Below are 26663 nucleotides of genomic sequence, written 5' to 3'. Positions count from 1 at the left end.
TAAAGAATTTCAATTATTGTAAACATGCACGGGTTATAGAATTATTCTAACGAGATATATCTAAGTAATGTTTTAAAAGAAGTAATTTCTGTATTATATGAAATATAATTAATGAATAAAAATATTGAAGACAGAAATTATATGGAGAATTTTAAAAGTAGGAATACTTAGGAAAACGTACATTACTGCACTAATGCGGTCTGGAGGAAGAGGGTATGATCAGAGTGGTTTGATAGTTGTGTTTGATTTGAATGTACGTAATAATTTATTAGTAAAAGTGTATGGTTAAAATTAATTATATGATCACACGTGTGAATTATATTGAGTGTTATAATCGTTGTAATTTGGATATTTAATTTAATTAGTTTGATAATTCTGTGACTATTTGGAGTGGATATAATGCACGTGATTTAGATGTGCCTGCGGGTGCTTGAATATCCATTTAGTAATGTTTTTGGCATACCTTAATCTCTGTAATGCCATATATCTATATATCCATATATATCCAGACACGGGCCTAGATAATAACAAATTAATTATCTAGGCCCGTGTCTCTTTAAACTGCTCCCTACTGAGAGTGATGACGGGTGCAGCTGACGTCACGATCACACGGGTTGTTTTCCTGCGAGCCAGTGTACTTCAGACTACACAGTGTTACTAAAACTCAACATATCTTATTCAGCAGTCATAAGCGTTTCTTTTAGATTACTGTTCACCAATTTAAATGACTGTTAGGTCGCTAATATTAATACAAGGCTAGAAAGGGTAGTAGCTAATGCTAATGGTGGCGTTGGGTATTTCTTGAATATTCTGTTTGACATCGTCAGGCCTCTTCAAACTGACAACGCCGAGACATTCAAGAGTTAGTTTTCGTTTTGGCCGGCGAGAATGAACTGGATTTTCCCCCTGTCCAAGGGCTCTGGATCGATCCCTCCTCTTAACAGTCTACAGAAACAAAGACAGAGACAGATCGAGTCGCTCAAAGCTGCCCACTCCAAGTAAGTCTCTGAATGGCTGTGTCCCAAACCTAGAGAGACGAATAACGTTACCTGGGACAGCGATTAGGTATTCAGTATAGCAGTTGAGGGCACGCTAAGATTTGAGACAGCCTAAATGAACTCTACATCACGATTTCAGGCTTGATAACATGTGCTCAATGGTACGATCAGTGAAAAGAATCATCTGGAAAACCCGATTTGTGTTGTTGACCTTTTTGTTGTTGTTGTTGCGTGTTCTGGATGTGCTGTCCATGTTTCAGATTAAAGTATTAGCTCTTCATAGTTTATGAGATCCCTTCTTACTCAACAGGGCGTGTTAAATTAGTGGCATGTTACACCTTGTATCATATTTAACAGAATGACAGAGCCATTGTCTTCTTGAGCAGGTATAACTTCCCTAAATCTGATTAACTTAAACTTAGTTACCAGTCATTAAAAACACACAATTTTTGACCCATAAATGCAATGGTGAGTTCATCAAAATCTGAACTATCTATCTTTCAGTTTCTAATATGAAGCTGCCAATGTAGTTAACCATATACAGTGATTTCTGCGCCAAGATACCAAAATATAATGTAATACCAAATATATAATGACTGTTTTCTAACACGTTTCCCCAAACACTGCTATGTCCTTCATTGGTCTGCCAAACAAGCAGTCCCACATCCAAATATCACAATTGGCTGAGACGTGGATGTCACACTCATTTGTTGTTATTTTAAGTGAAATTCTTCTTTATTTGTCTGACTTAATTCTTTTCATGATGTCTCCAAGTCTTGCAGAAATTCAGAAGGATGTAGAGTACAGACTTCCTTTTACTGTCAACAATTCAACTATTACTGTCAATATGTAAGTATAAAAATAATTAGTATGGTGTATCGTGGTTTTGAGTGTGTGTTATTATAATTTGATATTTGCTGTCACCCACAGCTTGCTCCCACAACAGTTTCCTCAGGAGAAACCAGTGGTCAGTGTTTTCCCACCAGTAGGTCATCATTTAGTAGACAGTAACAATGGAACAATGGTTACCAGTCCACTTATAACTAATGTAAGTTTTTCATCATTTTAAATGACTTGGTTGGAATCTGAAAGTGTTTTTAAAGTCAACATTACAACAATGAAAAAAGTTTGTCTTCAGGATCTTTCATTTGAGTACTACAATACTAATTAGAATTTTCTGCGATGTCACCTTAGCCAGTGTTTCCCAACGTAGGGTCCGCTTGAAACTTTGATTTCAAATATGGATGCAAATTACTTTTCAGATGTAGTTCTTAACGGGGTGTTTGCACAACAGTTTTCAACTTAAAAAAGAAAACATTTAATATATTTCGGCTGTTCATTTACAGGACGATGACGTTTCGGGTGCCATTTTCATAATGATATCTTTTGAAAATGGGTTTCAAAGTGCCAGTTTTTCAAAAACATTGTTATTGTAGTGTTTTTTGTAAACGTGAATCTGTGAAATCAAAGACATCATATGCATGTGTATTAGGTGTTCAATAGGAATAAATATGTGCATAAGTTCATAGTGTGGAAAGTACATAAAACTTTTCAAAAATGCAAACGAAAATCGTTGTGATGTAAATGAATGAACCCTACTGATCAAAACATGCTGATAATTAATTATTTTGATTCGATGCATGCTGTCTCAGCTTGCTGATCACACACAAACTGATCAGATTTTTTCATGATTTAAAATGAATCTGTCAATGTCATACAAATTGAAAAGCCAGAAAATCAAGTCACATGCTGTTTTTTGCTGACTTTGTCTATCTAAATTGTATTACAGAACATTCAGAAAAAAGTTCCATAAGCTCAACTGTTATACATTTATTTCTTTTTCCCTTTCTAATCAAGTTTGGAATGCATTCAGATTTAGGCAAAGTAATTCAGAGTTTGCTAGATGAGTTTTGGAAAAGTCCTCCTGCCTTGATGTCGGGTCCCACCTTTCCTTAGTGAGTATTTTTCACCATTTTACTAGAAGTTAAATCGAAGTTAAATGATGTCTACCATAATAAAGAAGTTAATGTGTGCTTTTGTTATCTTTGTCTTTTGGCTCAGTATGTACAAACCATCGGGGATGCCTCCTTACCCAACTCAGAGCTTCCATTTTGTTCCTGCCTTCCCACCACAGGATGGTCAACGGCCAATCGGCCCTGTCCCTGTGCCACATACAGGGATGGAGCCTCAACAAGCCCCTCCCCGACCAGCAGCACCAGCTTTTGGACTCATCACTGACCTTCCTCTTCCGGTACCAACTGCTGACTCACAGGTACCTAACAGGCATTCAGTCCTAAAATCAACCAAATCAGTCTATTAAGATTACAGTTTCTGTATTTTTACACAGCTCTGTCTACTAGAGACACTTGCACACACTGTATGTGTTGCTGAGTACTTGTGTTCTTCTGAACAGTGAAAAAAGACTACTTGAGTTGAGTTCTGATCTGATAGTTCAGACTGCACCTGGCTTTTATACAATAAATGTGTTTTGGCTTGATTTGGTAAAATTAATATTTTTTGTTCATTTCTCATGTTCAGACTACAAAAGTAGGATTCAGGCTGTAATGCACAAAATAAAGCAGAAATTTAGATTTATCTCATATTTATGACTTATGAACCATATTAAGAAGTTACAGTATTCACACTGTTGGTTAAAGCAGAATTTAGCAAAAACTGTTGATAAATAGGACACTTTTTATCAACATATCATTTCAATACTCTGTTCAGTTTGATATCCCTTATGAAGGGCCATTTCTGCTACATGTGAAAAAAAACATGCTTTTGTAAATTATAATTGATAAGTAGAAATTATGAGATAAAATTTGTAATTAAGACAAAAAATAAATATTTTATTATTTCAGCTTTCTCATAATTCTAATGCTTTATATGGCATACTTTTCATCTGTTAATCTGACTTTCATCTGACTTAGTTTGCCATACCTTTTTGTCTCGTTATGTTTTAAAAAGTCAAAATTATTTAATACCGAGTCATAGTTATGAGATAAGTCAAAAGTATGACTGAGAAACCAACTGTCCATGTCTCAAAATGAATACACAATTGTGACTTGTAATTTCTTATCTTAGAATTTCAAAATTTTTATGATTGACCAAAGTGTGATGGAATAGAAATGAGCTTCCTTAAAGCATGTACCACTGAATTTATCAAAGAAAATGCACTATATCTCATTAACCAACAAAGACTTTTGCAATATGACATGCAAAAGCCTGGAAACAGGATCATATGTAATTAAAGCCACAATAACCCGTGAAAGCTCACTTTTGATGTTCTTCCTCTGTAGTCCGGTCTGAATGGACACATATACAAGATGCCTGAGATCCCAGATACCTTTCCAGAACTGTCTGAGATGAGGTACAACATGTCAGGGCATTTGTTTGTTAGGAGAATTAATTAGATCTGATTTGTCTGATCTGTTTCAAGTATAGTATTTAAAATAAAAAAATATCTGAAAATATATATGTATATTTTTTTAAATAACATGCATTTGACATTCGTCTCATTCTCTCTTCTTTCTGGTGGGTTTGTCTGTTTGTAATCTGGTAGTGTTTCTCAACTGAAGGACATGAGCGATCAAGATGACATGCTCTTGGAGTTCTTCATGTGTCTGCCTCAGCTCAAACAAGTAACCTCTGACAAAGAGGAGCTGGTCAACAACATCGTAGAGATAGCCAGTGAGTTTCCTGAGCAGTTTTGGACTAAAGTGGGATCAGTGGAATTTTTCTTGTAAACAAATATTACACACATCATTTGAGTCAAGTTTACATTTACATTTACATTAAATCATTTAGCAGATGCTTTTATCCAAAGCGACTTACAAATGAGAACAATAGAAGCAATCAGATCGATAAGAGAACAACAACAGTATACAAGTGCCATTACAAGTCTGAGTTAGTCTTTAAAACAACAAGCTCATACTCTCACACAGTTCGAATAACAGATGAAATATGTCTTGCTTGCAGAGAAGAACCTACAGCTCGAGCCTCAACTGGAGGGCAAGAGACAAGAGATGTTGTGTAAAGTACGTACTTTCCCAAATACTGGCCAAAATAATTGGGTCCAGAAGTCTGTGATTTAAATGTTCAATTCAACTTCATTATGTTCCATATGTTGCATAATTCAAAATAGTAGCATTTTCACAAATTGTCTCAGACTTTTGGATCCCACATTACAGTCTTGTCAATATGCTAACGGTTATCTGCTGTTTTATTTTCTGTAGTATGAACAGTTAACCCAGATGAAGTCGGTATTTGAAACCAAAATGCAAAGACAACATGAGCTCAGTGAGGTAAAACACACATGCACATGATTGGGACAAGAAGCCTGTTGGACAAGGAAATGGAAAATATAGTATTCTAGTTGTCAACTATGCTATTATTGAACATTTCAAACCTTTTTTACATACCAGTGTTGTGTTTGTGGTTTTTCTGCTTCCGTATTGCATCTTTTGCCTTTTTTTTTTGACTTTCAGCTTTTGTTAATCCAGGAACATTTTGCCTCTGGTTGTTGAATGGACTTGACAAAATATTATTCATTTATTAACTTATTTAATCAAAAATACAATAAAACAGTACTATTTTTATATATTACTACTTATTTTATATTTTAATATATTTTAGGATGTAATTTATTCTTGTAATTGAAAAGTACCATTTTCAGCAGCCATTACTCCAGTCTTCAGAATTTGTGCTTAATAATTATCAGTTATTGCTCAATTATTAATAACTAATTATTAATAAATATATATATATATATATATATATATATATATATATATATATATATATATATATATATATATATATACATATACATATATATTTTAGCTGCTTATAGGGTTTTTTGTGAAAACCGTTATGCATTTTTAAGATTCTTTGATTAAAAACATCATATTTGCTGTCAATTTTTATTTATTGTGTCCTTAATGAATAGTAATTATATTTTTTTTTCTTATTTTTTTTATGCACAACTGTTTTCAACAATGTTAATCATGAGAAATGTTTCCTGAGCATCAGATGAGCAGATTAGTACAATTTCTTAAAGGATCATGTGACACTAAAGACTGAAGTAATGGCTGCATTTCCTTTTTTTTTATTTTTGTACTGTTTGATGTGATTTTCCTCTGCCAGAGCTGCAGTCTGAGTGCGCTGCAGGCCAGGTTAAAGGTGGCAGCCCATCAGGCTGAAGAGGAGTCTGAGGAGACAGCAGAGAACTTTCTGGAAGGAAAGACAGAAATCGATGACTTCTTAACCAGCTTCATGGAAAAGAGAACGGTATTAAAGCAATATTATGTATGAAACAATAAAAATATTTCTAAGCATGTCCAGTAGAACTCTATAGGCAATTCATACAATTTTGAAATTATACATGACTTTATACATCTCCGTGCAAGGAACATTGGATACAGTCTCTTTGCCAGACATCCATTTACAGCAAGCCTTGTTTGAAACTAAAAATCAGTTAACAAAACTGTTTTAACTAAAAGGCTTCTGAATGTCAATTCAGATGACCATTACAAGTGTTATTGTACCTAAGCTAAATCTTCCTGAGAAGTTAAAAACCTTGAATTGGAGACTCTCTTATTTCTTACTTGCGATATCTCTCGAAAGCACAAAATCATAATGTAACCAATTATTATGATTAAATGGAATAATGAATTGATTAAATGAATAAAAACAAACAAAATAAAAACACAGATGTATGTGTGTTGTCTTGAAGAAATACACCGGTTCTATTGAGAATTGTTAGATTCGTACATTTCATAAGACTAGTGTGATGCTCTCGAGTCTTATGACTTCCTGTTACAATAGAAAGTTATCACAGTTAACTTGTCAACTCATTTCACTGGATCTTCTCATAAGGTCTGAAATTAAAGACTTGTGCACTTCCTGAAAATTAACACAGTGATCTAACTTTCTTTTTTTTAGCTTTGCCATTGCAGAAGAGCCAAAGAGGAAAAGCTCCAGCAATGCATGACAGTTCCCTACCATACTTTAGATTAAATGCCCCAAGTAGGTCATTTATATTTTCTTCAAACTCAATAGACTGATTTACTGATATTAAGAAAGTGTTTTTATCTCTGGTGTTAATAAATAACATAATATTCTTTATCACAGGTTTGGGATCAATCTACCAGCAGAACGGTGAGCTTAAGACAAGCAGCTCATCATGTGGCCTACAGCCTTGAGTGGGCAAACCTAGATACGTATGAAAAAGAGATTTCAGCATCATTTCCTGAAATCAAAGTGATTTTTGCACAGAATTTCCAAAAGCATCACATTCCCCTGGTCGAGTAGGCCAGATGCGAGTACGTCTGGATGTGGCCAGTCTGGCTGTGACTCAAAAGCTGTAATCAGAGGAGAGCAATCTGTTCTTAATCGTGTTCAGAAACGGGATGAGTTCTAAGCTTATTAGTTCGGTTTGAGTTTATGTGACAAATGGGGTTGGGCCTTGTACGCACTTGAAGATAATTTTGAAAAATGTTAATGCTGCCGACAAAAACATACTGTATTTAATAATGTTGATAAAAGCCTTCATTATAATTAGATATTGTATTATATGTTTATTTAATTTGATAGGTTAATAAAACATTTATCTGAAAAAATCAACTTCACCTACTCTATGTTGTGATGCATAAATTAATATGTAGCATTTATCCCTTGTGCTATGCAAAAAATGATTGTTCCAGATGAAAAAATTATATTTTAAAACCTTCTTGTAAATCTTTCATTATGCAATTATCTCAACTTTTTGGATTCAGTCTTTTTGCCAACTTTTTAATTTAGCTAATTAATTTAGCACAGATTCTGCTTCATTGATCTGAGTTTATGCACCTCAGTTTTTGACTGAACATTGCCAAAATGATCTACAAATTATGCTTTTTTGAACTCAAAAACTGAGGCACATAAGCTCAGATCAGTGAGGCCTATGACCAATAAGTTCCAAAAAACACCTATGCTTAACAAGATTTATCCAATATTTGGTTATAATATATCACACAAAATTCATAAGTGTTATTTTTTGAGTGTAGTCCAGGCATTTCTGACCAGGAGTAACACACACACACACACACACACAAAATCAACCTTTTTATGGGAAGTTTTATACCCCATGTGAGAAAAGTCACTAAGTGTTAGTCCAATGTGATTACTAATCCATTTTTGTAGAAAATAAAATAATTTTCTGGTCAAAAATTACTAGAGCACATCTTGAAGGTTAAAAAGGAAAGGGTGCTTTTAATATATGTTAACAAAAAAAGGTGAAATGTGCCATTTTTCATTGTTAAATTGCTAAAGATAAGTATATGTAAGACATTCGTAGGTGTCTTCATGAAGTGTGTGAACACTTTGTAAATACTCCTTTCAAAGCACTGCAGGGGTGTGTTTGATTTATTTGATCAACTGTTAAAGATAAGATGGAAGTGTTTAGAAAACTACTTCCACATTAAAAAAAATTATGTTGATCAAAAATTGTAAACAACAACAACAACAAAAACAGTTCCAGATATCCTGTTATTTTGTTTGCTATTTGGCAAACATTTTATTGAGAGCATTTGCCTTAGAAATGTAGATATTCATATGTTCTAGACAAATTCTAGAACATAATTTACTGTTGCAGCTGAAAGGTAATGACAGTGATGTGATTTGTGAGGGATTGATTGTCTTTATGTCTGAGTATGCCTACAGTTAGAAATGTAAAGTAAATGTAGTGTGGGTGCCATATAGCTCTTGATTCCATATAGTTCTTGTTTTCACATGTACAGCAAATTCTCATAATTTCGCACACAGGTGGGAATCTGATGGTTTTCAAAGGCAAAGGCCAATTTCCATGAAGATCTGAGCTAGAATTGGAATGGAATACTATACTAGCATACTCTACTTTGCCTATTGTTTTTACAAATAACATTACATTAGAATTAGCATAATGCCGTCCAATATTGACAAATAAAATGGTTGCATTGTATTTCCAAACCCAATTATATATATATATATATATACATACACACACAGGTGCTGGTCATATAATTAGAATATAATCAAAAAGTTTATTTCACAAATTCCATTCAAAAAGTGAAACTTGTATATTATATTAATTCATTACACACAGACTGATATATTTCAAATGTTTATTTCTTTTAATTTTGCTGATTATATTTGATAATTAAGGAAAATCCCAAATTCAGTATCTCAGAAAAATAGAATATAACTTAAGAACAATACAAAGTAAAGATTTTTTGAAATCTTGGCCAACTGAAAAGTATGAACATGAAAAGTATGAGCATGTACAGCACTCAATACTTAGTTCAGGCTCCTTTTGCCTGAATTACTGCAGCAATGACGCGTGGCATGGAGTCGATCAGTCTGTGGCACTTCTCGGGTGTTATGAGAGCCCAGGCTGCACTGATAGTGGCCTTCAGCTCTTCTGCATTCTTGGGTCTGGCGTATCGCATCTTCCTCTTCCCAATACCCTATAGATTTTCTATGGGGTTAAGGTCATGCAAGTTTTTTGGCCAATTAAGAACAAGGGTACCATAGTCCTTAAACCAGGTACAGTAGCTTTGGCACTGTGTGCACGTTTAAAGTCCTTTTGGAAAATGAAATCTGCATCTCCATAAAGTTGGTCAGCAGGAGGAAGCATGAAGTGCTCTAAAACTTCCTGGTATACGTCTGTGTTGACCTTGGACCTCTGAAAACACAGTGGACCGACACCAGCAGATGACATGGCAACGCAAACCATCACTGACTGTGGAAACTTTACACTTCACCTCAAGAAACATGGATTGTGTGCCTCTCCTCTCTTCTTCCAGACTCTCGGACCCTGATATCCAAAGGAAATGCTAAATTTACTTCGATCAGAGAACATAACTGTGGACACTCAGCAGCAGTCCAGTCCTTTTTGAAGCAAGATGTTTCTGACGCTGTCCGTTGTTTAAGAATGGCTTGACACAAGGAATGTGACAGCTGAAACCCATGTCTTGCATACGTCTGTGCGTAGTGGTTCTTGAAGCATTGACTCCAGCTGCTGTCCACTCTTTGTGAATCTCCCCCACATTTTTGAATGGGTTTTGTTTCACAATCCTCTCCAGGGTGCAGTTATCCCTATTGCTTGTACACTTTTTCTACCACATCTTTTCCTTCCCTTCGCCTCTATATTAATGTGCTTGGACACAGAGCTCTGTGAACAGCCAGACTCTTTTGCAATGACCTTCTGTGTCTTGTCCTCCTTGTGCAAGGTGTCAATGGTCGTCTTTTGGATAACTGTCAAGTCAGCAGTCCTCCCCATGATTGTGGAGCCTACAGAACTAGACTGAGAGACCATTTAAAGGCTTTGCAGGTGTTTTGAGTTAATTAGCTGATTAGAGTGTGGTAACGGGTGTCTTCAAAATTGAAATTTTTCACAATATTCGAATTTTCAGAGAAACTGAATTTGGGATTTTCCTTAGTTGCCAGTTATAATCATCAAAATTAAAAGAAATAAACATCTGAAATATATCAATCTGTGTGTAATGAAAGAATCTAATATACAAGTCTCACTTTTTGAATGGAATTAATTAAATCAATTGATGATATTCTATGACCAGCACCTGTGTGTGTGTGTGTGTGTGTGTTTATATATATATATATATATATATATATATATATATATATATATATATATATATATATAATAAATAAAAATTGCTTTGCAGGACATAGTATTTTTAAATGTTGTATTAATTTTGTATAGAAGCTTCCATCCTGTAAGAAATTTCCATCGTGGGATAAAATAATAAAAAAGGTAATTGCAACTTCATCTCACAATTCACATCATATCTGATTCAGAATGGCAAGTAAAAAAAAAGTTGTGAGAAGAAATTGTGGCAGAAAAAAAACTGATCTCAGTTTTTAAGAGAGTAAGTAAACTCAGAATTCTGAAAAATAATGTAGTTTCTTAAAATTTTCAGAATTGCGAGAAAAAAAATGTCAGAATTATGGCATGAAGTTGAAATTGTAATTTTTATATTTTGTGTCTGAATTGTGATGAGAAGTTACAGTTACCTTTTTTTTTATTGTTTTTATCCCATGGCTGAAACAAGCTTCCATACTACTGAGTATCTGATGTATGTTCTGTGTATTAGTGTGAGAAGTATGATAATATGCTGTTCCGAACATACAGACACTATGGAAAATTTCAAGACTAAAATGACCAAGGGCTTGAAGGATCAGACAGTGAAATATACAGTCAAACCAAAGCTTAAAATACTATAGAAGAAATAAGATTTTACTCTAATGGAATAAGATCTTATTGCCAGACCATCTTGGATATGTGTACTTGTTAACATACTTAAATATAAATTCACACATATATAAAAAAAAATTCAAATGACATTTAAAAAATAAAAAAAACAGCAGTTCCTAGTTTGGTACCCATTACTGTGCTTTTATCCCTCATTGCCACCAGTTCTGTTTTAGTTCAGGTGTTTGATTTGACCGCCTCATCTGAGTCGTGGTCCTTAGTGTCGTCTCCAGCACTAGAGGAGTGGCTGCTGAGGTCAGCCACACCTGACTCGAAATCACTGCAGGTTGAGAGGTCATCAGGGTCACCGTTCTTGGGTGGGGCTGCTAACTCTAGTGGCAGTGTGAAGGAAGGACTGTGTTTCTCACTTCTTGTGGCGGTGAAGTAGTCTAGTGGGCTGCTGAGTTTGCTCTCGATTGGAATTGGACGGCGGACACGTTCAGACAGCTTGTTGGTCTTCTTCCTCCCCCCTGAAGTTTTCTTCTCCTTCAGTTGGGCAAGTCTCTGTAGAGGTAAGTTTGAAGAGGACAAGGTTGGTGAGTTTTACATTAGTGTAGCAAATAGAAGGAACACATTTGATTCTCATGGCCTAATGTTTGAAATTAGGGTGACCACACATCCTGTTTTTTCTGAACATGTCCCTAAGTGCCTGGGTTTTTGGCTTTACATGTACAATCCCTGCAGGCTATTAGTCAAACTACTTTTCAGCCATTACCTTTAGCAAGTATGAAAGCAATAGAAAATCAAAGAAGACATGTGGTCACCCTATAAAAAAGGAATATTAGTATTCTGCATAGTGTACTTGTAGTGTGTGGGAATGGATTATGCATCCATCCCCTACTTCTACTTCTGCATTTTAAAATGCTTGATGATACATATGTGATATTTATGCATGCGTGTGTATGCCTTGTCCAGCGTCCGTCTCCCGTGGTACCTCCTGGTGGGCGCTAAGCTCCTCCTCCAATTGTTGTGACTCCTCCCTCACCGCGTTCAGGCAATCGGCTGGAGACTGGTGTGAAGCCACACTTTTGTCGGCATGGCCGTACATCCCCTTCCAAAACCTAAACCATAATTTCCAGTTGGTAAATCCACCAATTGCACAATTTTAAAAAAACAATCAAATTTTATTCATTTTACTAAAACATTATGTATTTAGGATGGCTGTAAAATGGTTAATAATGCAGGAATGACTGGGGATGGGGGAGAGCTTTGTCTTGGTCACAACGTCATTTTCAAATGTTTATGCCACGGTGCACAATGTGCAGTTTTACTGATTTTCAGTCTTCAAATGTGATTAGGATTTTCTAAATGAGTTAACAGAGAAAAATGGTAGGTAAAAATGGTTGTTGTATTCTGTTTATCTCATAGACAGTAAAAGAAATGGACACAGCGACCCCATTGGAACTCAATTGAGACAAGTGAAGCCCATTTTTAGCTATTTTTAGCACTTCCATTTCTGACGCGCAGACTCAAACTAAGCTTGACGACGTCAGCAACCTGTCTGACATATGTAAATCTTCTAGTAGCTGTGCGTGCAAACTGCCATCATTAATCTTGCAGAGACGGCGAGCTTGAGCGGGGAGTTCTTTGGCGTGAGTGAGCAGGAGTAGTATTCTGATTAATTATTTTGTATAGTATTTTAAAATGTAACACCAGTATGCCATATTAAGTTAATTGCCTTTGAGCTTTTCCTCCTGTCTGTATGGTAATTTCTCTACTGTGCGACAGAGAGTCGAGTGGTTATGACGCAATCGTTAGCCTATTTTTACAAAAACTGTTTCTACGGAGCCATAATGAAACATAGAAGCTAATGGAGCACTTTATACATTGTTGTGTATCTTTAGAAATAAATAATGGACAAATGAAGTCTTTAAATGCCTCAGATGTAAAGTTATTCGCTGTCAAAGTGATGCCAAAATGAATGGGAGGTCAATGGGATGCTAACACAAGTGAAGTTCTGCTACAAGATGGTGGCACCCAGCCGACTTCAACTTCCGGTCGACTTCCTTGCCGCCTGGTTTATCTAAACTGCTAGACTTTTCTCCCATGTTGGTGTGTTGTTTAAGTATTATTTACTATTATAATGTTATTACTATTAGTACTATTATTCTATTATAAGTCACACTTTAGTTTGAGGACCAATTCTTACTATTAACTAACTATTAAATATGGCTTGCCTCAATTAAGCTAATTTTCTGCTTATAACGTGCCTAGCATTTTCGACTCGTACATTACATGTCATGCCCTGATGTCACGTGTCGTTACGAGATCTTTACGTGTTGTGTGTGAAAGCATGCACATATCCCGGGTAATCACTGGAAGTGTGAAAGTGCAAAATCTAGCGACCCGGGAACAATTCCCGGAACACTTTACCCGTGTATTTGCCGGAATGGCAGTGTGAAAGGGGCTTTAGTAAGGATGTTTATGTATGGGGTAGGAATAAGGGATCTAAAATATGGTCATGCAGAATAAGGTATTAATATGTACTAATTAACAGCCAATATTGTATATTGTTTCTTATGATCTGTTAAAGGGGGGGTGAAATGCTATTTCATGCATACTGAGTTTTTTACACTGTTAAAGAGTTGGATTCCCATGCTAAACATGGACAAAGTTTCAAAAATTAAGTTGTACGTTTGAAGGAGTATTTCTGTTCCAAAAATACTCCTTCCGGTTTGTCACAAGTTTCGGAAAGTTTTTTTCGAGTATGGCTCTGTGTGACGTTAGATGGAGCGGAATTTCCTTATATGGGTCCTAAGGGCACTTCTGCCGGAAGAGCGCGCTCTCCCGTATAGCAGAGCACTGAGAGCACAACAGACTTCACTGATCAGAGCGAGAGCGTCGTGAAATGTCACAAAAGAAGTGTATTTTTGGTTGCCAGGGCAAGACAACCCTGCACAGATTACCAAAAAAAACCAGTGGATGGAGTTTATTTTTACAGAGCATCAACGGAGTTGTGCAAGTGTTTTTGTTTGTTCCCTGCATTTCGAAGATGCTTGTTTTACAAACAAGACCCAGTTTGACGCCGGATTTGCACACCGTTTATTTCTTAAGGATGATGCAATCCCAACGAAAAAGGGTCACGATCGTGTGTTGGAACCGCAGGCGGTGAGTAAAACTGCTTCAATTATCTCTGCCTCCTTGTTAGTGCGTCCCCTAACATGCCGAGACCCGGGTTCAAGCCCCGCTCAGAGCCAGTCGTTGCTGCTGCTCTCGTTCAGTTTCAGCCTCGGGATATGATTCTGGATCATAAATAAACGGCTGAATCTGACTGTTAGCCATGGTTTTTTTGGATGTTTTTTTCCTCACGGTAATGCCACAGCTTCCAAACGCTTTCAACGCAAAAGCTTACTCGCGCTCGTGATTCTTTAGCTCCGCCCACACGTCACGCCTCCAGCCGGTCGTGTTTTTCCGGGAAAAATCGGTACAGACTATCTTTCTCTTATGAATATAATAAAACTAAAGACTTTCTGGAGTTATGAAGGATGCAGTTCTACTCTATAGGTACTCAAGATTAACAGGATATTGAGTGAAAACGAGAATTTCACCCCCCCTTTAAGCATGCTTTCAGTTCAGATTTTAGCCTAAATTAAGTAATTAAAAGTTAGAAAACACCTTAGTGGTTAAGTCAAACGGCAGCTCTTATAAAGTAACAGTCTTTCACAAGTCCACTAAAGTGCCTTGGTGGAAAGTACTAAATTAACAAGTGTGTTTATTCCCATTTAAAGAAATCAACACCTCTTTCTGTTTCTACATTAGCTGAAAAAAAATTAAGTAAAAAAAAAAAAAAAAAAACATGAAAGTGACACTGCAAGCTATTTTGTGTCCAATATACTTTCACTTCACTTTCTCATTCTTACAGTATGGACCTTTGTCATCTCTCAGCCAATTCAGCAAAGGGTCACAAGAGGAAGTCTAATGATTGTATAGAGGCCATTCTGATCGGTTGACTTACTTGAAGCAGTAGGCAGTGGTGAGAGGTTTCAGAACCCCCTGTGTCTGGCTGTGGTCTGTCCTGTACAGAGGGTTAGTGTATTCGGCCCTGTTCTCCCATAGGTGCGGCCACAGAGAGTGTGTTCGCTCCTGTAACCTGCACAGTTCACAAAGAGGGAGGCTGGGTAAGTATACTAGCGCATATAGGTAATGAAACCTACATAGTCCAAGTTATAATGAGAAGGTTCATCACCTTTTGTTTGGAACAATATTCTGTATCAAGGGCTTACCACAACCATAAAAAAAACTAAACATTGGTTTTGTCATTAGCAAAATGTTTTGGATATTGTTTGAGATAAGAACCCCTTTTTTGAAGTAGGTATACTTTTGGCATGTTTATCTGGTCTACTTTGGAGGTTAGTCTTTCAGGATTCATATTAACCCGGTACCCTTAAAACATGATTTGGCTTCCTGGCTGGATCAAGCCAGTAAACAGACTGTGGTCCATCTTTACCACTACATCTATAACCATCTCAGTTTAAAAAGTAGTTGATTTCTAGCCGTTTGCCTACATACATACACTGACATGTAGCTGCAGGTGCTGAAGCAGCTTGTACAAGTAGAAGCTTTCTCTCAGCAATCCATTTTCAGAAAAATGGCCAAATGTGTTTTTTTTACCTCAAATCTCTCCTCTCTTTCTGGCAATTGCCGATGAAGTTCCCGTACTGGCAGGAGTATATATGTGTGTGTAGCTGTATGAGGAATCGCTCATTAAACTCAAACGCACAGGGGAACTGCTGCATCAGCTGCCACACACATTCCAGAAACTGGTCCATGACCGGAGAAACCTCCTTGGGGTCACCGTCAAGGTGAGCGTACCTGTAGAACGTGTTATTCATAAATGAAGATGTAAATAATAATGATATAGTTAAACATCCAAAATATCTGTCATCGTTTAACCTTATTTAATTCCAAATCTCTCCGATTTTATTTCCACTTTTGGACATTCCAGCTTGTGTGACTGTGTCAAATTACAAAACAAGTGAGAACAGTGGTTTGTAGTCACTGACATCACACCAAGACATGCCAAGTTTGAATATGCACATAGGCAAATCACTTTCGATCAGTGAAAAACAGTTTAAACATGACACCGAATTAACGTATGGCTTTAGAAGACTTGCTATATGGAAAAAAGCAGCTTGAACATTCTTCAAAATTTCTCCTTTTATGTTCCATGTAAGAAAATTTTCATATTTGTTCACAAATTTTCATTCTTGGAGCATAGAGGCTCACCTAAAGCTTAGCGATGCAGAATAACATTGTGCACTGCATGACTGATGGTTTAGTCACAGCTTTGCTATGGACTTTTGAGGCTTTTCTGGTCTCGCATGTTATCCATACACAAGCTACACTGTAGAGGATATTCACAGAAAGCTTCAATTCAAGAACTAAAATTAACTGCAAGTTGGTCGTGGTTTCCATCATCTGAGGCCAGAAACATGCAAATTGAAAGGAAAAACACAAACCTATGAGAAAACTTGTGTCCAAATGAAACCCATTCCTTCTCGATCAGAACCTACAAGCAATGAGACTTGTGTTCAAACACTGGCAAAAACAAAAAAAAGTTACACATTAAGTCTTAGATGATGTTGGACTAGGGATGTCAAATTTCGATTATTTCCATGATCGATCGTCGTTTAAATTAACGATCAATTAATCGATTAATCGTTAACCATAATACTGCAAAATGCGTCTATTGCAGGCACACAGTCAGCGGTATGACAGGATGTGCAAAAGCCACACACACACACAAAACGCTTTCTCACTTGAATTAAAGAGGTTTTAGTCTGAATAAAATGCTAGTAGCAGGATTATAAAATGAATAGATGCGATTATGATCATTTGATAAAATGAAGAGAGCGCGCCATACTTTTGAGGTCATTTTACTTTGTTGACAGTTTCCAATCCCGCACGGAGAACGCTGAACGCGCCTCTTTAAATGGTTTTGTGGTGCTCGTTGTTGTATTTTAAAGCACAATTGCGATGTTTTCAACTGACATTATTGTATAAAATTATCCGAAATGTGGAGCGCGTGTGACTGCGCTGCACATTAAGTGAACTACATCGGCGCTGCTGCACCAAAACACAGTTGCTCACATTAATTTGATCCTGCTGGATTCTGTCCTAGAAAATGTCTGATTTTTAAAAATCCGGCATACAGCGCATTAGATCGTGACAGTGCCTGCGTGCAGTCGAGGATGAGCGAGCGCGGATTTGGCTAGATTTATTTGGAGGTTATTGCTCATGTCTCATTCGGCACAAATCGAAATGTTTCCATATTCGCAATGTATTTGAATGTTAAACTATTATTAATAATGTAAACTAGGCTTGTACTTAAGACGCATTCGCATATAGACGGAAAAGATGATCCTCTTCATATGAGCAAAAACGTCCTTGGCATAACAGCAGAGTGGACCGGTATACTACGGTCTATTTAAACTGAATGCTCCAGGAATGTGTCGGTCACAGCGCCTATTAATCGCTGTTTTGAATCCAGCAATTATTTATTTAGAAATGATAAGATCTGATTATGACAAGTGTGGTATAAAAGCTTTGTTTATTAGAGGAATAATAGGTTAACTGGAAAATGTTACATCGCGACCATGCATTTGGACCCCATAGTCTTCATTTACGCGGCTTTGTTCTGGTTTGCCGGTTGGTCACGAATTTCCACAAATTCAGTATATTTAGGCATATTTATTTTTCTTTTCCTAAATCTTCATAGTCTAACCCTCTAATTTCCCAGGTTTATTTTATTATCTTTCGCTTTTAATAACTGTTTTCGCATCTCTTACTGTGGTAAAAATGGGAAGGGAAATTAAAGATTTCATGAATTAAGAATTCGTTCGATTTATTAATTTGTTCCCTTATTTCACTTAAATCATGGGTTATTTAGGGAACAAAATTAATGAAACATGGACAATTGCCACATTAATAATTCGTAGGAATGAATTAACAAGTTGTAGGAATGAATAGACTACCTGTCCTGTCACTGTGTCCCGCAGCCCTGCAAAGCGCACGATATAAAACAGTTATCTGATGAAAGGATTAGTAACTACATTTCTATTGCATTTAATGTTGAAGAACTTTTATGTTGTTTCTATTTTAATGTACTTTAAAGTTTAAATCACATTAAAAGCTTAATTTGTACATTGTGAATGAATGATGATGCTTTTATATATCGTCACCGTCACTCACAGCCGCTCGCACGTGTTGAGTGCGCATGAGCCGCACGCAGCCCAACATTGAATCGGTTAACCGACCATCGATAGCCTTAATCGATTGCATCTCTTATCGACAATTAATCGATCATCGATTAATCGTTGACATCCCTATGTTGGACTATAGCAAAATGGATCGGTCGTAATCAAGGTTATGATTACCATCAGTCCTTTGATAGTTCTGTAGTATGGATCTAGTAGTACACTAGCCAGCGAACAGGCCTGAGCGGTTCTGTCCCAGCCGTCTGAACAGTGCACCAGAACACTCACCCCATCCTCTGCCACGGCCTGGAGACAGACAGGAATACAAGAATACATGTGGGATTATATCAATCATACTTAGGATTTCTACTATTTTTTTGGACATGCTTCCAACATGATAATGCCATGTTTTTAGACATGTCTTAGCAATGAATTTCCATGATTTTTCCACGTCTTTTCTAATAACTTCTGTTAACAGAGATTGCCTTTTTAAAAATCATCTTAAAACTTTCTGAAAAGTCTTGCCTTTGCAATAAAGACTCCAGCATCTAGTACAGCTTTGATGTGTTTCAGCCACCCAGAGTTCTCCAGACCCCACAGGAAATCACTCATTGAGGGAGCCGGGAGTTCGCCAACTGCAAGACAGAAAAGCTTTCAGTTTCCATGTGGACAGCAAGTGAACACCAGACAAGTATCTGCTGGTATAAAAGTAGTACGTAATTACCATCTACAAGCTTCTGTTGGCTGTTCCTCATGACATGGATGTTTTCTATGCCAACGAACTGCAGTTTTATGTTAGTGTAATGGTCTTCATTCTCGTAGCCTTTCCCTGTAGCACGATTAGCCATGGCATTTAGCTGGAAATAGTTACAAACAGTGTAAAAAACTGGTATTTATGATTAGTTACAAGATATCAACATTATATTAAAGAATAGTTCATTATAATAATTGGAATGTCTTGAAGTTATATGGACCAAGCCAAAGCCAACAAACATGTCTGGATAGAAAAATGTATAAATAGGCTACTTCCATTTTAAAGTTGGTGGTCAGTATGAATTTGTTTTTGTTTTTTTGGGGGGTGGGGGGGGGTGTTTGTTGTAAAAAAAACTTACTTAGCAAGTACAAATTAAAATATTATGAAGCATATTAAAATGAGTTTTGAAGGATCATGTGATCATTTCAGCGTTGCCATCAAAGGAATACATTTCTTAATACATTAAAATAGAAATTTTTGTTTTTTAATTTTCCTCTCCACAATATTAGTTTCCACAGTTGAAAAGCAGCTTTGGTGAGCATCAGATATTTCTTTCTAAAGAAAACATATTAATAAATAATGTTGACCCCTTTTGCATGGTAGTATATCAGACAACTTTCAAATTACTGCATCTAAAACCGATTGTCCAGCCTTTCCATCCACTTATTTGTTTTGTGATCTCTCACCTTTGGCCTTGTGTCCACCACATACATTAACTCGCTGACGGGGTTTGACTTCATAATGGCGTGTAGCATCTGCTCATCGTCTGCGGAACGCGCACTGAAACCAGAAAGAGGCTGACTGCTCCGACAGATCGACGCCTTGAGAACCAGTGGTGTGTCAATTCAAAGAGAGAAAAGTGGGGAAGTGAAAACAATGAAAAGTTCTGGTTTAACATAGCAAGCTTAACATGCGTGGGAACCGGAAGTTGCTGCCCGCTTTTATTCAGTATAGTGATGTACTTCCAATTGAGATTAGATTAGATTAGATTAGATTAGATTCAATTTTATTGTCATTGCACATGTGGGCACAAGGCAACGAAATGCAGTATGAAATGGAATGGAATGAATAGAGGCCGGGGTTTTATTTTAGCACTCCACCTCATCTTTCATTCATAGGAAACTAACGGTTAGATTGAGGATACCCTGCCCAAGCAGTCAAACAGACGTCATCGGAGAAGGAATGCCATTCCAGAGCGGAAGCGAAGGTTCAGATTTTGTTTAAAGATTACCAAGACAAACTTATTTTTTCTTTCAGTGGATAAACTTGCACTGATTAATTGTTCACCTCAAGACTAGCAATACGTGCTAATAAAGTAAACAGAGTACATTTTTATTTCGTGAGGACTGTAATATAACCGTAAAGGTTACACTTTATTTCAATAGTCCACTTTAGACATTCTACTGACTATAAGTAATTTTGTAACTACATGTCAACTACATATCAACTAAGTCTCAGAAATTTGCAACTACTTGTCTACAAACTCTCAGAGTAGACCGTTAGGGTAGGTTTAGGGTTAGTGTTAGGGGTAGGTTTAGGCTTAGTATAAGTTGACAAAGAAAGTGTTAGAAGATATTAAGCAGACAGTCTACTAATACTCTACTAACTGCTAGTTGACATGTAGTTGCAAAGTTACTTGCTGCTAGTAGAATGTCTAAAGTGGACTATCAAAATAAAGTGTTACCAAAGTAAAAGCCTGCAGTGGGTTGATGCTGATCTCAGATGAGTGTTATTATTTGTTGCACTTACACTGGTGTCTCTGTGGAAGTAGGAGAGAACAGGAAGACGTCCTCGACTCCGGAACTTGGCACTGCCCACAATGACAGCAGGAAAGGCTGACTTTGGCACGAACAGCTCTGACGGGTAAGTTTCACACAACTGCCAATCAAAATATTCTGATCAGAACTATTGTTTTAGGTTCTTATGGTCAAAAGTGGCCCTGTTTATTTAGTAACACACATTCTTGTGCTTTTTGAGAAAGGCTCATTGAAAATTCATTAAAATATAATAACTTGCTCTGCTTCTGAAACAACTTTTCTTTTATGCTGACTTTACAAATCCGAATAACGCATGTACCTTTAAATACAGACCTGCTATCAGCTCTGAAATTGCCAAGCAATAATAATATTATTTTGTAGAAGCCACATTTCTATGTGAATCCATTAAATAGCCAAACTTCCATTGAAGAAATGTGTCACAGTTACTATAGAAACTTATAGTTACTATGGAAGTCGCATAGGTTCGGAACTACATGAGGTTAAAACTACACGTTTTGGGGGGAAGAAAATACACATATCATGTTTAATATTGTTTTTCACTGTAATTTTAGACATAAACTCAAAAACCGATTTCTGAGATTTTTTGTGGGTAAGGAAAACATGGTTATTGACCCGGAGTATGAACAGGCATTTGGGATAAACTTACTCTGTACTCATGGTTGGCTGCTGTGACATGCCAGAGGTTGCTGGGTATTCCCATTCGACTGAATTCTGCCTTCAGGTCGATGAAGCCCCAGGCCTTTTCCCTTAACTCTTTATCCAGGTTGGGGTTAAAAGAGAAACAAAACAGCTCTCCATAGCATTCTGCAGTATAAAGAGAGACATTAGTAAAAATTAATGAGTGTACCGCTCACATGGACAAAACTCACAAAGCTGCAGCGAATTGTGCTCTGACGTTGTCTGGTGTATTATTATAATGAACTATGATGCCACAGCTAAGACCTTGCATTGTCTAAGCAATGTGCAAAGCCAAAATGGTCACTATTCAGAGAAGAAAATGCTAAATGCCAACGCACACACATTTTCTTTTTAACCATACATTTAACAGGATATGATTATTCAACTAACATACTTTGACCATGAAAAAAAAAACACCCTAAATTGCATTTCAGTGCTAAATTAAAGTAAGATGAATGAAAGCAAGCATATATTCCACATAGCCTATTCATTTGGCTTTTTAAGAACACTCTGAAAGCAACATGTTTATGGCATTTACCACTCTTTTTTGATTTTTCCAAAGTATAATATACATTTACATCACCTGGGCGTGAAAGTCGAGTGAGGGAGGCCAGCACATCTAAACAGTCCTTCTCTTGTGGAATCAGCAGTCGATAAACATGGAAGTTCTTACAGCGGATCAAGAGAGGACTTCCTGATGGGTTTGTCGGGAGTCTCTCCACATTATACACCAAACTGTGCAGAACCTAGAAGAGCAAGAGAGATCCTTAGTGGCTGCAGAACTCTTCGTGTTTAAAAACAAAGTTTAGAATTTTACGATGAATTAATGGCTCAAATAAACAATTAATAACAAACTAATATATATAAATCAACTGCTTGATTGCTTGTAAGTCACTAAATGTGAACTATATTATCGCCCACCTCTGATATGCTACATGTGACTATAAAGCATAAAGATATTAATTTAATTTATTATAAACATTGCCATCATGATTTTTTTTAAAGCTGCTTTAAAATAATTTGTATGTGAATAGTGAATAGATCTCTAGACAGATAAATTGAATTAGTTTATATTCAGCAAAAAAAATAAATAAATAAAAAATAAGATAAAAAGCAGATAAAAAGCAGAATAAGGCAACAACAAATGCAGTTGATTGTAGTAATTATCCAGATAACAGTGACTCGTGACACTGTGGTTTTAACAGTCGGGGTCATTTTCAAGAGGAAGCTTGATTGTCTGCATGAAAGGGTTTCAATTCCTACCCAAGTCTCTTTGCGGGCCTCCGAGTTCTCTACAAATATAGTGTGAGTCGAAGAGAGGTATAATGTGCCCACCGTAGATTTTCTGGGGGTCAGTCTATCAATCATATGCACATTTTCCACCTGGAAGAAAACAATGTAGTATTTTTTCTAAAAACCGACCTTGTGATGTACATAATATGTTGTCAATTGTAAAACAATAGCTTACATATATATATATATATATATATATATATATATATATATATATATATATATATATATATATATACTCTGAAGGTCATGTTAATTATTGTGCAATCATATAACAAATTAGCTTGGCATTATTCTGAAAAATGCATGTAGTAAATATAAAATGAGGGCTAGCTAGAGACAGATCACATTGTCCTAACCTCAATTAATGTGCTCTTGAATACACTGATATAGTCAGATCTTGTTACAGTGCTCTAGATGAAGGAAGATGGGGGATGCATTGTGGCCTATGATTTGGGCTTATTCTGTCAAACCATTTATTTTACATAAAATTAATTAAATATTAAGCATATGACATTCAAAACGAAAGAGATCTAGAGAATGAACGCTGTATTGCGAGCGTTTTTTTTTTTTTTTTTTAATAGCCAAATATAAAGGACATCAGCAGTACCTTCGGTGTTCTGATGTGCTCCATCCTAGAGACGATTGTCCAGATGATGCGCAGAAAATGAATCCGGACCGACCGGGGTATCAGGTCTTTTTTAGGTCAAAAGAACAGAGCAAGTCGTCGCATGTTGGTTAAAAGACCATCATTAGATAACGAAAAGGCCCGTAGTTGCTGTAATTCAAGCCATAGTTGTGGTCTAACCGTGCGCTCAGACTGGTACACTGTGGACAACACAGAGCGCACACGCACATTACGGACCACACTATGGCGAACTATCGGCTTATGAATATTAACTAAATTTTGTGACGTTAATCCAGTAGTTCTCACTGATTGGTTGAAAGGCCGACAAAGATAGGCGGGCTCTAGTCAGAGGGAGAATTAACTCTTCTCACTTTGAGGATGGTTTGGTTGATTAATTTTCATGAAGGTACGTGACTGGCCGCTTTAGGAAGATAACCACGCAACGTCACAAATGACTGTAATATTTATGACACAATCCCTCGCCATAGTAGGATTCGTATTTTGCGTTACCTTGGATTATTTTACAACAGCGCATGCGCAAACATCTCGTCTATATCGTCCTTGAGCAGACAAGGTGATAGATGATAGTTGTATTTTAAGTGACACGGTAATGAATTAAGAGACCATTTCAGGTGTTTATAAATATATATATATATATATATATATATATCTGGAAACAGGTTATCATATATATATATATATATATATATATATATATATATATATATATATATATATATATATATATATATATATATATATATATATATGATAACCTGTTTCCAGATTTTCTATGATTTCCGATAATTTTATTAACATTTGCGGTCACACGATTTAAAGAATCAATCACAGGGTTACAGTTTTGTATTTTATCATTTGACTTTGCTGTTGCATTTGTAGCCTACATATTGCGATATGCATGTTTCACTATTTAACTCTTATGTAAATTCTCAAAGTTTCTTTAACTTAAAAATAATTATTTTTTCATAGAAAAATCTCAATTTACGTGATTACGATATAGAGTATTGTTTTGTAGTTACAACATTTGTCCAGAAGGTGGTGATAAGTTACCATTATGATGTATTCTGTTTGAAACCGTGAGAGGCGATTTCAGACAGACCCATTTGTTGTTTACACAGGTGTATACTGAATGAGGTAACGTTTTACCTTTTACAAAATGTTATTAAAAGTTATTAAGTTTCACCGTTTTTAATTGAAATTAACTCCTTGCCAGGCGAATTTCTTCAACCCAGTACCCAGTTTATTATTATGGGGCAGCAAAACTGGTAATAAAACAGCTTATGGCTGTTGTTGTTGTTGTTTGTTTGTTTTTCTTAATTAAGATGCAATATTTATTTATTTATTACAGAGGTTTTACGTTCCTGTAAAACGAAGAGACTGCAAGATTGCTTCAGCTGTGGGCCGGACTGTGTGTGTGTGTTTGTGTGTGTGTGTGTGTGTGTGTGTGTGTATGTATGTATGTATGTATGTATAGCTCTTCATGCATCTCGTTTCCTTCTGGAGCATCAGTGAATGTTTGAATCTTTTTAAATAGTTGTGTTTGAGTCCCTCAAATGTCCTCAGTCTGAAAAGATGTATTTCAAAATCATACAGTCACTGCTGGAAAGGGTTCAAATATGCAAAGATACTGGAAAACTGAAGAATCTGCAGGACTTTAAAGATTTTTTTGAAGAACGCTGCTCAGTTTAACTGTTCAGAACAAACAAGGGACTCATGCACAACCATCACAAAACAGAAAGACAGTCGAGGATCATCAGGTAACAGAACACAGTATTAAGAACCAAGGGTTCCCAAACTTTTGAGTGGGGTTATTTTAATAATTTCAGCAATTTTTTTGTCTTGTGGACTAAATGTTAATATCTTTTATGTACAATATCTTACTCAGGACAGTACCAAATAAAAAATAACATGCATTTAGTATGATCTCTCTTATTTTTTGAAAATTACTAATATTTTCACAGATTCTGCAAGGGGTGTCCAAACTTTCGATCCCCACTGTATATATATATATATATATATACAGTACAGACCAAAAGTTTGATCACACCTTCTCATTCAAAGAGTTTTCTTTATTTTCATGACTATGAAAATTGTAGATTCACACTGAAGGCAACAAAACTATGAATTAACACATGTGGAATTATATATGGAATTATATACATAACAAAAAAGTGTGAAATAACTGAAAATATGTCATATTGTAGGTTCTTCAAAGTAGCCACCTTTTGCTTTGATTACGGCTTTGCACACTCTTGGCATTCTCTTGATGAGCTTCAAGAGGTAGTCACCTGAAATGGTCTTCCAACAGTCTTGAAGGAGTTCACCGAGAGATGCTTAGCACTTGTTGGCCCTTTTGCCTTCTGTCTGCGGTCCAGCTCACCCCTAAACCATCTTGATTGGGTTTAGGTCCGGTGACTGTGGAGGCGGCACCCCATCACTCTCCTTCTTGGTCAAATAGCCCTTGATGCCTTCAGTGTGACTCTACAATTTAGATAGTCATGAAAATAAAGAAAACTCTTTGAATAAGAAGGTGTGTCCAAACTTTTGGTCTGTACTGTATATTTGATATATAATGCATCTCTGGCCCATTGTGCAATAGAAGATGACTTAAACATACAATCTCTATATACAGTTTCACTGTGAAAGTGAACAGGCCCTGGCGATCATTTTATTAATGACTTGTTTTTGGTTGAGTAAATATTTAGTAACAATCTGCTGAAGTCTGTGGTCCGGTTGAATGCCCATGTCTACAGGCTCCTGAGAGCACTGATGTTTCTATACAGGTTCTAATACAGGGAGCCTGGGAAACACATGATCTGCAGGCTACTGCAACGTGTGCATGGGTGGTCAAGATTGTGTCTGTGTTTCCGTTCTATGTTTAAGTGAAGATGGATGCTGCTATTTCTTAACAGAATGTAGCAACCAAATACTTTTGAATAATTTTAGAGATTGGACTTAAAGAGTGTTGTGTATGAACCCAGGTATCAGGTTATTTATATCTATCTCTTTAAAACAGAACTAGCTAT

General features: G+C 36.3%; 2 protein-coding genes across 3 annotated transcripts; one reads left to right on the top strand and one right to left on the bottom strand.

Annotated features, from left to right (window-relative positions):
* Positions 1–552: 552 nt before the first annotated feature.
* Positions 553–7622, top strand: LOC127969003 (vacuolar protein sorting-associated protein 37A). Its single transcript, XM_052570591.1, has 12 exons — positions 553–998; positions 1773–1847; positions 1929–2046; positions 2856–2953; positions 3060–3270; positions 4298–4368; positions 4561–4688; positions 4977–5035; positions 5234–5302; positions 6144–6287; positions 6942–7025; positions 7131–7622. Exons 1-11 carry the CDS (start codon positions 889–891, stop codon positions 7014–7016), a joined length of 1158 nt encoding a protein of 385 aa, XP_052426551.1. The 5' UTR covers positions 553–888; the 3' UTR covers positions 7017–7025; positions 7131–7622.
* Positions 7623–10674: 3052 nt separating this feature from the next.
* On the bottom strand, positions 10675–23843 carry LOC127968921 (myotubularin-related protein 7). Of its 2 annotated transcripts, none has more exons than XM_052570411.1 (14): positions 23599–23843; positions 22959–23078; positions 22279–22441; positions 21664–21821; positions 20989–21117; positions 19926–20060; positions 19210–19342; positions 19011–19120; positions 18666–18791; positions 16749–16798; positions 15901–16101; positions 15245–15379; positions 12224–12350; positions 10675–11793 (listed from the first exon to the last, which is right to left on the bottom strand). In XM_052570411.1, exons 1-14 carry the CDS (start codon positions 23620–23622, stop codon positions 11467–11469), a joined length of 1938 nt encoding a protein of 645 aa, XP_052426371.1. In that variant the 5' UTR covers positions 23623–23843; the 3' UTR covers positions 10675–11466. The 2 variants fall into 2 exon arrangements, with proteins under 2 accessions (XP_052426371.1, XP_052426432.1); XM_052570472.1 differs by having other exon boundaries at positions 11582–11793; positions 12196–12350.
* Between the last annotated feature and the right edge of the window lie 2820 nt (positions 23844–26663).

Source organism: Carassius gibelio, chromosome A1, assembly GCF_023724105.1.
Source record: "Carassius gibelio isolate Cgi1373 ecotype wild population from Czech Republic chromosome A1, carGib1.2-hapl.c, whole genome shotgun sequence".
Classification (NCBI taxonomy): Eukaryota; Metazoa; Chordata; class Actinopteri; order Cypriniformes; family Cyprinidae; genus Carassius; species Carassius gibelio.
Note: the sequence above shows the minus strand (reverse complement) of the source record. Positions and strands in the feature narration are given on the sequence as shown.

Excerpts from the sequence above, each read along its gene's own strand:
- LOC127968921 (XM_052570411.1), bottom strand. The coding sequence starts at position 23,622 with ATGGAGCACATCAGAACACCGAAG. Across the intron at positions 23,079-23,598 it reads AGCACATCAGAACACCGAAG|GTGGAAAATGTGCATATGAT; the intron begins GTACTGCTGATG and ends GTTTTCTTCCAG. Across the intron at positions 21,822-22,278 it reads CACTCGACTTTCACGCCCAG|AATGCTATGGAGAGCTGTTT; the intron begins GTGATGTAAATG and ends TTTATACTGCAG.
- LOC127969003 (XM_052570591.1), top strand. The coding sequence starts at position 889 with ATGAACTGGATTTTCCCCCTGTCCAAGGGCTCTGGATCGATCCCTCCT. Across the intron at positions 2,954-3,059 it reads TCGGGTCCCACCTTTCCTTA|TATGTACAAACCATCGGGGA; the intron begins GTGAGTATTTTT and ends CTTTTGGCTCAG. Across the intron at positions 5,036-5,233 it reads GACAAGAGATGTTGTGTAAA|TATGAACAGTTAACCCAGAT; the intron begins GTACGTACTTTC and ends TATTTTCTGTAG.